The sequence below is a fragment of the Oreochromis aureus genome, linkage group 16 (genome assembly GCF_013358895.1).
Source record: "Oreochromis aureus strain Israel breed Guangdong linkage group 16, ZZ_aureus, whole genome shotgun sequence".
Classification (NCBI taxonomy): domain Eukaryota; kingdom Metazoa; phylum Chordata; class Actinopteri; order Cichliformes; family Cichlidae; genus Oreochromis; species Oreochromis aureus.
This window is the reverse complement of record NC_052957.1, coordinates 7,226,321-7,238,680: the sequence shown is the minus strand read 5'-3', so window position 1 is coordinate 7,238,680 and position 12,360 is coordinate 7,226,321. Positions and strand designations below refer to the sequence as shown.

At 43.0% G+C, this 12,360-nt stretch overlaps 2 protein-coding genes across 5 annotated transcripts; one reads left to right on the top strand and one right to left on the bottom strand.

Annotated features, from left to right (window-relative positions):
• Positions 1-837: 837 nt before the first annotated feature.
• On the bottom strand, positions 838-6,282 carry c16h2orf69 (chromosome 16 C2orf69 homolog). Of its 2 annotated transcripts, XM_039600409.1 has the most exons (4): positions 6,146-6,282; positions 5,115-5,389; positions 4,200-4,438; positions 838-3,837 (listed from the first exon to the last, which is right to left on the bottom strand). In XM_039600409.1, exons 2-4 carry the CDS (start codon positions 5,382-5,384, stop codon positions 3,360-3,362), a joined length of 987 nt encoding a protein of 328 aa, XP_039456343.1. In that variant the 5' UTR covers positions 5,385-5,389; positions 6,146-6,282; the 3' UTR covers positions 838-3,359. The 2 variants fall into 2 exon arrangements, with proteins under 2 accessions (XP_039456343.1, XP_031581893.1); XM_031726033.2 differs by lacking the exon at positions 6,146-6,282 and having other exon boundaries at positions 5,115-5,672.
• ftcdnl1 (formiminotransferase cyclodeaminase N-terminal like 1) lies at positions 6,096-11,962 on the top strand. Of its 3 annotated transcripts, XM_031726031.2 has the most exons (7): positions 6,135-6,192; positions 6,479-6,520; positions 7,358-7,492; positions 7,767-7,862; positions 8,123-8,278; positions 9,973-10,161; positions 10,983-11,962. In XM_031726031.2, the coding sequence occupies exons 3-7, from the start codon at positions 7,378-7,380 to the stop codon at positions 11,417-11,419; spliced, it is 993 nt and encodes a 330-aa protein (XP_031581891.1). In that variant the 5' UTR covers positions 6,135-6,192; positions 6,479-6,520; positions 7,358-7,377; the 3' UTR covers positions 11,420-11,962. The 3 variants fall into 3 exon arrangements, 2 of the variants coding, with proteins under 2 accessions (XP_031581892.1, XP_031581891.1); XR_005608702.1 differs by lacking the exons at positions 6,479-6,520; positions 10,983-11,962 and adding an exon at positions 9,635-9,853 and having other exon boundaries at positions 6,096-6,192; positions 9,973-10,112; XM_031726032.2 differs by lacking the exon at positions 6,479-6,520 and having other exon boundaries at positions 6,096-6,192.
• The last annotated feature ends 398 nt before the right edge of the window (positions 11,963-12,360 follow it).

Below are 12,360 nucleotides of genomic sequence, written 5' to 3'. Positions count from 1 at the left end.
TCATATGGGTCTAAATTTTCTCCAGGACCCAGCTCAGATTGACTGCTTTTTCTTTTCAAATATTTATCTATTGCTATTTTGCGCTGTGCCGTCTTACAGCATGACAATTATGTAATTTCCTTCTTCTGTTTTACTAGGAATTGTCAACCCATTTAATCAGAGCAGGTAGTTGTACTGCCCTCTAGTGAAAGAGAATGTAACTGCTCTGCCCATTATTCAAGCCGATCACTTAGAGTACTAATCAGGTGGAACCAGATAATCATCCACGGCACACCGGTTGGCAAACACTGCTCTAAAGGGGGTCCTGATATGTTTTTCCATATTTTTGTTTCAGACACTTCATATTAACCTTATAATATACATCATTATCTTTATAGGGTTTTTATGTCACCCATCATCAGTGTGAGTGGTAGGAATCGGGCTACAAAGACTAATAAAGGCGCATATATGAAAGCTGATATCATAACCACTGCACCATGGAGCCAAAGGTAAACACTGGCGGACCAAATGTGAGCTGCTGTGCTCTTAGCACCAGTCCCAAGCCTTGTTAAACATAATGGATCAGCTCAAAGTACCTTAAGAGCTTCTTTCAGTTCAAAGGTCACCACAGTGGGACAATCGCATATCTGAGTTGGCAGAGGTTCCTAAATACTCTTCCTCAAGCAACCCTCCCAGGGATTTTTGTTGGGTACTTGGAACTACAAAAACTGATGACCTTTGTTCCATGTTAGAAGAATTGTTTCAGCTTTGTATTTTAATATTTACATACTTCATTGATTTGCTTCAAGAACTCCCACAGTGTGGACGTCCTGCTAATGAGATAGTCCAGACAGTAAGTTTCTTTGAGTGTTACAGCCACTTTATGACATTTTGACACCATGCAACATAAATAAGGATTATTTTAACTGATTCATACAGCGGTACAGAGTCTAAGAACAAAACCAATCAGAGCTGAGCTGAATAGATCTCCTTTAATAAAAGGTCAAATCCACTCTTCCTTTGGGCTCTCTGGGTTTTTTAAACGGCACAACATACAGCGAGTAGTAAACACAATGGAATGCATCTGAAGTTACATTCAGCAGAACGACTCGCAGCCATCAGCAAAGTGCAAAGATGCTATTTAAGCTCATACAGAGATCATACAGATGGATGTACAGTGCATGCTGCCCTGCCAGCTACCAGAAGTCCTACAGGAATAATCCACTTCATTAATTGGACACAGCAAGCAGGTTTATAGATTTTTTTGTCCTTCTCTCCACCTAGTGTCATAAAAACACATCACATCTGCTAGCATGAGATACATTCAGGTCCAAAAGTATCTGGACAGGGGGTCCATAGATGGTTTTGGAGATATTAGCTGTAAAGATGTCCACCTTCACCTAAATATCTACAGAACTAGATGGCACTCGCCTTCTAGTGTTTGAAACAACCAACAGCAACATCTGTTTCCGCTAATTAGACTCATCCAGTTTCTACCCGTTCTTTGGGTCTAAGTCACAGAAGCAGTGACCTAAACGGAGACCCCAAGGCCGCAGATCCTCGTTGTCCCACCCAAGCCAGCAGACATGATCTATCCAAGCAGTCATGGGTCTCAAAGTTATCCAGGACATCCATGACACCTCAACCAATGCCTTTAAATGTGGCAAAGCAGCTGCTCTACTCAGACACCCCTGAAAGCCCAAAGCCTTCAGAGGAAGCTCATTTCCACCTCTGGTGTCCTGGATCCCTTTCAGTCAGCATCCACAGCTTGTGGATGTAGGTGTAGATCATCAGCTCGCTCTTCACAAAAAACAGATCAGTACAGCATCCACATCACCAAACCCCACAGCCTCTCTTTTGATATTCTATTCATGAACGCTGTAAACAGAATCAGTGTCAAAGGTCAACCCTGAGGGAGTCTGGCTTATTGATGGAGAAGTGAACCAAGCTCTCGCTGCAGCACAGGCACCAAAGTGCTTTTAACAGTGTGCCTGATAGCCCGGAGTCCAGGGACACCCCCTACAGGTCACCCCAGCCAAACTTTCCCAGTCCACAAAACACATGTAGACTGGTGTGGAGAACTCCCACACACGCTCTCTGAGAAGAGGAGTCACGACCCACCTACTCAAAGATTCAAAAATATGATAGGTGAGTATCGAGTTCCATAATATTTAAAAGAAGGCAGACATCTGTACAGCTCACCCAAAGCAATTCAGGCCAGAGGAGAAGCACCCAACTGTCATCTACAGATTAATCACATGGTGTGATTCACATTTAATCAAAGCAAAAAACTAAAACTGCACCACTGCCCAAATACTAAAGCACCTGAGTGTACCTTCTTATTATTGCATTTTACTGAAAACAAAAACAAATCTGTGCAGATGGACATTTTTTTTCCTCCATGAAAACAAAATCTGATATTTTAAAAACATTTACAGTGAAATGTGAAAGTTTTTGGTTGTTCTTATAGTTATACCGAGTTTAAAAGTTGATTTCCAAATGTGATGACAGAGCTGACCTATGAGCCCCATGGTCTTCATCAGCAGAACATCCTGTGCTGATGAAGACCATGTGAAATGTGACGGCTCCAGAATATGTAGTGAACACACCTTGAAGTGACTGTGTGTCGGAATAAAAACCTACTGCAGCGATTTAAGAGGAGACGCTGCAGGCACTTTTTTTTTTTTTTTTTTTTATTAAACAGTCTGCGATTTACACACATAACTCGTTTCAAGATAATTAATCTTAAAAATAAAAAAAAAAAGTCTTAATTAAGTCAGTTTTTGGAACTTCAATGGCTTCAAAAAGTGAACAGTTCTGTTAGCCTGCAGTGTCTTATCTTAAAAATATAAATCTAAACTGCTTTTTTGTCCTTTTTCTGACTCGTCATTGGTGGAAATCCACCATCAGCATCAAACTGAAGGAATGAACTCAAACACTTTAAGTGTCTGCTTATTATTTCATTACAGTTAAAACACAATCAGCAGATATTCCCACTGATGACGTCCACCCAGACTCAGAGGGGAGCCCGGATTCTTAAACATTCATGTGTCTAAAATTAGCTCAACGCTAGTGCAGGTATAGAAAGAATGTAAGAAGCTTCTCTGCTGTAGCTAAACACGCAAACAAGTTGAGTTAGAGAAACTAACCGGATATTAACCAGCAGCTCGGCAGCAACATAAAGTCTGAGCAAATGGAAAAACTTTCATTTAGCCTGAAGGACTTTCAGAGGAAGACAGTGCAGAACAGAGGAGCAGAGGAAAGCTCGTCCCACCTCAGGGTTGGCGCGTTTAACAAACCAGCATCCGACTCATCTGAGCCCTTAAATCTGAAGGTTTGAGATAAGACCAGCAATAAGACACACAGATCACGTAAAGCGCTCAAAACTCCTGGATGACCCTGAAGTGGTTCTCGATGGAGGGCGGCTCGTCCTTGAAGTGCAGCTTCTTGCTTGGACACGCCCCGAACTCCTCCAGAGTTTTGATGAAGTGTCCGTGCTCGCGGCCCACCCAGGCCCGCATCGGGTCGCACACCTCGTAAGGGGTCACGTGGGCATGGATCGACACGCCGCTGGCGGCCAGCTCCTTAAGGACCTGCTTGTCTGTCACCCAGGTCTCACTGCCCCCCGGGTGGCCGCCGTCCAGCCAGAACATGTCAGAGATGTGCTTAACGAAGGGCGACATCTGCGGGTCAGCACGGGCCCCGGGCAACTCGTACACCATCTGGTTCAGGACCACGCAGCCTTTGCTGAAGCCCACCAGGGTCAGGGAGAAGCCTGAGGGGATGCTGTCAGCGCCACCTTGTGGTTTGAGCGGGTCTGGCAGGCTGGCTCGCACCATGCCGTGGCTCAGCAGGGCCCTGTGGTCAGAAACGCTGCTCAGACTCAGAGAAAAGATCAAAATCATCTAGAAGAATTACAGTGGCATTTTCTTGTCCTTCACACCTTTTTTTGACCTGGTCATGTTTTCCAAAAACATAAAATTTAGAAAACTGGGAAAAGACACAGGGTGGTCTAAAGAGATGGAAACGCGTTCACCATTAAATTGCCCTTTTCTGTGGCATTCTCTGTGAGCTAGATGATTTAGCTTGCAGATGGTTTTTTTAAGCCTCTACACCTTTATCAATTTACTTTTAACTGATATACAGGCTGGATAAAATTTTGCCAAAGTAATCAAGTTAAATAATATCCCAACAAGACAAAATGAGCTCCAGTGACAAACCTGAGGTGGTGAAACGCTCCGGAGTCAGCAGAGTATGGCGAGTGCTCTGGAGCTCCGAACATGTTGCTCTCCACGAAGTTCTGGTAGCAGCTGAACTTGTGCAGGTACATGCGCGAAGCTCTCACCACCCACACGTGTCTGTCAGGGAAACGATGGCCCAGAGTGAAGGCGACCTGCTCCAGGCTCCAGGAGAGCCACTGGGCACCCTCAGGCTGCAGAGCCATCTCCTCCTGGAAGTTCTGCACAGACAGAAACGAGAAGTTTTACAACTGCTTTTTACAAAATAGAGGTCCTACATGACCTCAGAACAAGAGCAGCACGGCTGAGCCCTGTCCTTTTTCCTGACCATTTTCAGGGCAATAAAGCCTGAAGCCGCATCATAAATGTCTCAGTGGAAGGAAAGGCTAAAGTATGCCAAACCAGTGGAAATCAGTGGCAACAGGTCTGATGGAGTGATAAGTCCTAATATTTGGTTTGAATCATCATCAGTGTGTACGGAAGAGATCAGGAGAGAGTTAGCACAGTGAGCATCTATCTGTAAAAGAAAGTGGAGGCTCTGTCGTGGTTTCATTTCAGCCAGTGGTGTTGGAGATCTTGGCAAAAGTGAACTGTCAGATTTTGATGCTCCATGAAATACCATGGGGAAAGGGTCTGATTGGCAACAGCTTCATTTTTCAGCATGACAATGATCCAAAACACCCTGCAGAGGCAGTAAAATCATACCTCGACAGAATCACACACCAATGGAGCACTATCAGCCATGGACTGGCCCACATTTTTATTTGGTTTATTCTTTCATTAAACAAATAAAGAAACCATTGACTGATTCCAACATTAAACACACAGTAATCGTATTAAGTGACTCATTTCGCCATGGTAGCCATGTCCACCTGAGACCTTCTCCATCACTCTCACCTGAATATCCCCGTGGAAAAACACCACGTGCCGGTTGTTGCTCTTCTCCTGCTCCTCCGGGTCAGGCCGCAGGAGCAGCAGGTCGTTCACTCGGTTGGGGAGGTTCCCGGGCACCGCGGGCAGCCTCTGCAGCTTCTGCAGCGAGGTCCCCGACAACGCATCCCGGCTTGCCGAGGCGTGCAGCCCCCGGAGCTCGGAGGGTGACGTCGTCATCGCTTTGGCTGCAGTTATTAAAGTCAGGCCCAGTACTGCTGCTCGTTCGGCTAGCATGGACTCTAAAATAAGAAAATGAGCAGGCGTTTTTCCTCATCCGCGCACTCGCTCCATGCTGCTGTCAGTTAGCATCACATTATCAGCAGCTAGCGCCAAACCGGGCCACACAGCCTTATTATACACAAACTACACGGCGTCTACAACCGCTGTCCGCCTCACATTATGACACCTGCGGAATAAACGTCCAAGATTTACTTCACTGTCACAGTTTTAGAGTCTCCTTTTGTCCACAAAGAGGCGCTGTTTATCAAAAACAAACGCACCGAAATAACAAACGACTGCAGTGACAGGAAACGTACGCGCTACTGCGCATGTGTTCCGTTTTCTCGTCGGTAGGAATCGGAGGAGTCCCTCCTTTGTATTTCCGTTTTCGTCCGCGCCGTTTAACGACGCGAAGAGAAGAACAAAACGATCGTAAAAACACCACGTTTGTGCTGAGCAACGTGAGCTGTCGTCGATGTGAACCGAGGAGATTTATACATATAAAACAAACATTAAAATTGAACTGATTAAACCACTAATTAAAAAAATTCTCCAATGTTTTCATAATCTTATGCAATTTGTATTATTTTCCAAAAATTATAAGTAGGTAACGGCATGTCCAGAAAAAATATTTACACCCCAATATTTAAAAAATAAACACGAGGACTGCACACACATAAACACATCTCAAAGTGTCTATGGTTGGGATCGGGGTGGAACCATCTTGTGCTGAGACTTCCAAAGTTTAGCTGAACACATAAAATGAACGTGTTTACCTTTCCGTGGATCTTGACGTGAGTGGGTTCCCAGCGGCTGCGCTAAAGTGAGTGCAAAGAGAGTGTTTTTCCACAGAAATCAGTTTATATTGCCCTTTTTCCTTATAAACGCTGCACATACTCCAAGTGTGCCACTGACATGTTTGGTTCCGCCTGCATAACACAGCAAAATAGTTTACACCAGGCTGGACTTTGTACATGTTCTACAGCTGTGCAAACAGATGTGCAGACACAATGGATAAACCATTGCACCACCACTCGGTTTAATAATTCCCATAAGCTGCACTGAATAATTATATGACTGATAATTAACCATTTAAACTAATCTATCAGGTCATTCTGCACATAAGAAGAGTTCCATTCATCTGCTGAAAGGTAACTTAAGCTTTTAAACACACTGTGCTGCAGCTTATATTTACTGGAGAACCTTTCATAGCCCATGTACTTATTCTGTTGCTGCTTGAGTATCCATGTTACACCTAGAATTGCATTAAAAGTCAAAAGTATTATGTCACTGCTTTTTGATGGGATGAAGATGCAGCTCTCTGAACTGTACTAGTTGAAACAGTTGAAATAAAAACAGTATTTTCTGAACTTCTCACAGGAATGAGCTCAAAGAAGTGGGTGCAACAGCAAAAACATGGGGAAAATGTCACCTGGTGCTTTGATACATGCTGGGATAATTACAGATTTTATGTAACTAATGCAGCCATTTTTAGCTTAAAGATAATTTTTTGTGAATTGCTCATCTGGGACTAGTCATTTTTTCATGTACTAACAGTTTGTACCACAACATGGTACAGCATGTAAGTACAAAAAGTACCTTTATTGGAAAACTGTGGAATTTTTAAACTTACTATTTTGGGGGACTTAAATTATAAAAACAAACAAAGAAAAAAAAAACGTTTAAGGGCAGAAGTGTTGATCATACCTCATACCAACTGTCAAGCACAGTGGTGGAGGGTTGGCCTGAGTTGACCATGAACTATTTTGTATACCAAAGTAATCTAGAGTGAAAAGTGAGGCCATCTGTCTGACAGATACAGTTGGTCATCTGAAACTGGTAAATAATGTTAAGGAGTTTTAAAATGTTCTCATATATGAACCCTTGGAATTGAAAGAATTATGGACTTTCTTTTTCCCATGATTGTATTTTATTGGTTACACATTCAAATTTTCATCTAATGAGTGGCTGCATTTCTACTTTCCCAGTTCTGCTTACCTGATAAAGCATGGCCACGAGCTCTTTGGGCAGGAGACTGGTGGCGTGTCTCCTCAATGTTTCTGAAGCTCGCAGGAAGGATCTGGTGGAGACGGTGGCCAAGGCAGCTTTGTACAACACTGAAGGTGAGTTCAAGGTACCAGCGAAAAGAAAGTTTGGATTGCAACACGAGCTAACCGCTGGTAAACTACTTACAGCCTCAGTTTGAAGGGTAAGCCACTATATAAACCCAACTCTTAGCTGTAAAATCACTGACTGCACGCAGTTATGTCATCCATGATGGCGCCAGATGATAATCAGATAACCACCCTACTCTAAGCACTAAATTTGCCCTTTACCTGTAAAATATAACCTGTTATTAGACATTTATTCACATGTATTGTCTTTATTGTGCTTCAGGTGTGAGGCATGAGGGGACCACGGTGTTAAACATCTTTAATGATTATGACTACAACCGCTCTGTCATCACTATTGTGGCCAGCATCGACTCGATCAGTAAGTCCTCCTTATATTTGTTCTTCTAACATGTTCCATATTCACTCTCTTGCTCCTGAGAGATGGAAGATTGGGTTCAGCTCCAGCTTCCAATCCTTTAATAAGCTTTGTGAGGGATTTAAAGACATATACAAAAAAACAGTAAGAACCTTTTTTAACAAGGATCACAGAGGAACACTGGTCCGAAACACGACAGTCTAACAGTGAAAGCAGTCAAAGTTTGCAGCTTTTATTTGGTGGTGTTTTTTAATGTTTTCCAGGGGAGGCGATCCTGTGTGCGTGTGAGAAGACCTGCGGGTTGATTGACATGCAAACTCATACAGGAGTCCATCCGTGCATGGGCGCTGTTGACCTCATACCCATCTACCCACTGGGGGAGGAGGTGAGGGCAGAGGACTGTACTAAAGAGGCACTCGGTATGTGTTTTACAGTGTTAATGTAGCCCTAAAATCACAGTACCCTCCTTAAATACCCCACCATCGAATGAAGTGTTCATTCAAACTAATTATTGTTTGACTAACCTTTTGAGTTTCTCTGTTATTTCCCCCTAAAAATTTCCGCTACTACTCATACTTTTAGCTAATAATTCCTGTGTTTATTAACCCTTTAATATTCAACTGCTAACCCTACTTTCATTCATAGTTTTTGTTTTGCTGTTTCAATTAATCCATACTTTTATCGTATGTTTTTAATTGCTATCCATACTTGTAGTAAGCTTGTAGTTTAAAATATTTATGTTTAGCTAACATCATTTAATTATGTTTTTAGCTAATAATTTCAACTGTTAGCTTGGTATTCTTTTAGCTAAGTATTTAAAACTTTTTATTCATAATTATTAGCCATTTAAAACATTTGCCTGTCATGGTAAGCTTACAATTTTATTTGTTAGTATACATTTTAAGACGACATTTTCAACTGCTAGCCCTTTAACCTAATTTTTATTTAGCTATTTCAAAAGTTAATCTACGCTTTTAGCTTACTATTTCAACAAACTGTTAGCGATACTTTAGTTGGATATTTCCGCCCTTCATTATAATTTTAAAAAGCGATTCCAATTATTTGCAGACAGCACATTTTTGGCTAATGATTTTAACTGCTAGCCTTGCTTTTTTAGCTAGTGGTTTAGCTAAAAAAAGGTTTCCATACTGTTAGCCAGGTAAGCTGTTAGCCAGGTAAGCTATTTCAACAGTTATCCAGTATATTTGTTTATAATTTGAATTTGTTTATTATATGAAAACTTCTCAAAGGTTTAGTTGTTATTTTATAAATTCAAGCCTTCTCCCTTTCTTTCCAGTCATTATTTAACTATTTATTTATCTACCTATTTAAATCATTTATATATTTGATTTACCCTGTTGCTACTGCTTATGTATTACTTTAATTTACAGCTAACTTTTCCAGTAAAATCTTTTAAGATCTACTTGTTATTGCATTTTTTTAAGATTAGTTGAACACAACTTCCCACATAACCCTAAAATGCTATCTAACATGTACCCCTGGTTGGGAATCACAGCTATATTTTAAATCCTCACTGGCTGTCAGCGCTCGTAATTTATTTTTAGTTCTTTAGACAGATATCACGTGTGACTTAAAATAAATTCTCAGTGTGTGTTCACAGACATATTCAGCAGGGTGTATGTAGTTTTTATTATTCTTCAGTACATTTTCTGTCATGAGCTCATCCACCGTGTCTCTACAAGCATGTCTCACCTGCTTGTAGCTGATGATGTGACGTCTTTTCTATTTTCTTGTGCTGTTGATTACTTTTACAGTTTACCAGCTGACTTCGCAGCCATGTGTCTGTCTGATAATGAGCAATAACTCAACACTTTGCCCTCATGCCTGCAGACTGCACTCTGTATGCTAATCTGTGTGGTGTGATTGAAAAATGGTAATTGGCCAACCCACTAACGAGCCCTGTATTCATGCATGCATGTAATAAGCGGCCCATGTGTCCGTATTTTCCATCCGTCTGAATTACATTCCCGCAGGTGTGTTTTGGTCCATCACGGTCTTTGCACCTTTGTGTTTCTGAATTTGTGTGCACGTGATGACGTGCACTCCATATGCCAGTCAGCTGAAATGTGTCTGTGCTCTTGCTCGAGCTCAGCTGTGGCTCAGGGACTTACTGAGAGGGTCCAGGGCACCAGCGCCTTCCTGTTTGGCTGGGCAGACTTCCCTTTACAGCGAGGGCTGGCGCACAGGAGGAAGGAGATGGGCTGGTTCAAGAAGACGCCAGACCTGCGGGCGATCAGGGCCGACGTGGGGCCACAGCCACAGAAACGATTCGGCCTCACAGGTGAGCCAGAGGTAGCAGGTAGTGAAGGTTAGATTGTATCTTTGGTGTGATTACACAACACAGGTGACTTTGTCTGTGTTTGTTTCTTAGTCTGACCACAGGCTGTCTCCCTCCTCTATTCTGACCTTTGAAAGGAAAAATCTGAAAAGTTCACACAGCTAAAAAAATAGCAGTGACGTGTTACCAGATAAAAAAAAGTCAGGCTGCTGAGCCTATTAGCACATTCTGAATCTAACTAAAAGGTGTTAAGCACCAGATTCACACAGCCGAGGTATCCTGTTGTTGCCTTTACAACATTTAGTCTCTATTATAAGCACTGCTGGATTTGTAAAGAAAAAAATAATTTAACTGAAGCAAACAGAGCAGGAGATCGAGGATTCATAGCGTTCTGGAGAATATCCGGTGAGCTTCGTGTACCAAAGAAGTCGTCACTATCTGAGAAAAATGACTGTCAGCCAGTTGCCCTCACTTCACATCTGATACAGAGCTGGAGAGACTAGTCCTGGCTCACCTGAGACCACCTGACAGACATGTAGTCAGTATGTGAGACTGGGCAGTGCTCTGTCTGACACGGGGGACTGTGCTGTGTCCATTCCTCGTCAGCTTTCAGTACAGCTTCTGCCATCACAGAAACACTCTGACCATTCTTTAGGGTTGAGGACTGCAGAGCACTAGTAGAACAATCTGTTTCTGAATGTGAATAAGACTTCAGAAGGAAGAGGATGGCTATGCAAGTTTTGTCTCACTAATAAAAATCAGCAAAAAATGTCTTTATTGATTTAAAGGAGCTCATTTAGTTCCGATTGTCTGATCTCCTGCAGGTGTCGGGGCCAGTCCCTACGTCATGAACTGCAATGTCACCATTGACACCCAGGACGTCTCCTTGGGCCGCAGCATCGCCAAAGCCATCAGGGAGTCGACGCTGGGAGGCCTGCCTGGGGTGCAGGTGCTGGCCCTACCACACCAGGGCGCTGTGGAAATCGCTTGTAATGTGGAAAGCGTGAAGGGGAACCCGCCAGATCACCTCACCGCAGGTGAACCCTGGCCGTCTTTCAGCATCGGCGGCGAGTCGTACTGTCATGCTCCGGCTTCCCTCATCACGGCGAGGGTCGCCGAGCTGGCAGGGAGACAGGGGGTCAGCATGAAGGGCACGGCCTTGGTGGGGTTCACCCCCCGTGATTGCAGGGGCCTAGCAGAGTATGCTCTGTCTCAGGGGATTGCCGAGTTCTGGAAAGAGCAGCGCAGGATCCGCATGTGAAAACAAAAACTAAAGTCGATAATCTGTGATAGATTCCACCTCCGTTACCATGGAAACTGACTGTTATTGAGCCCTCAGGTACCACCGCTGGTGCTTTATGTTCTACCGCTGCACAAATACAGTTTACAGCATCAATAGTTTTTCTATTTGAAGTAATGTTTGAGTCAGGAGGTCTTCACTTTCAAGTTTCTCAGATTTAGATTTATGAACCTCTGTGTTACCCCATAGCAGGACGAACCCCTGATATGGCAATATATCATATTCCTCTCCCTACTGTGATATGTCATCAATACACTAAATTTTATTAATAATACATGAGGCATTCTGGTGCATCATCTCCTCCCAGTTTGACCTACAGAGTCACTATTTTGTGACTCCTCGCTGTGGTGCCTGTTAAATACATGAGCAAAAAAGTCAGTTAGAAAAACTGTGAAAAAATAAATAAACTCACTGAGGGAAACTGAAACATTGAGTGATGACTGATGAGTTTGTGTGATTACCTTTAGACTAAAAACATCACATTTAATAAAAAGTTTAACAGTTGATGCTTTTCTTTTGGTATTTTTTTCACAAATTCGCATAGAGTGCGGTGGAGTTGGAATGACGGATAGGGTCAAAGGTGAGGGTGCTCTGAGCTCCTTGTTTGCAGAGGTGATGGACAGGTCACTAGTGTCTGTGGACTGTGACATTGGCAGACGACACACAAAGTTGGAGAGACAAGGCTGAGATGGTTTGGACAAAGGATGCTGAGGATGGAGCTGCCAGGCAGGAGAAGAAGGCGAAAACCTCAGAGAAGATTCATGGATGTAGTGAAGGAGGGCATGCGGATGGTTGGTGGATCAGAGGAGTATGATAGGAATACTGCAGTGACCCCTAAAAGGGAATCACCAAAAGAAGAAGAAGACATACAGTTAAGTAATTTCATAAGTAGATTTTAAATC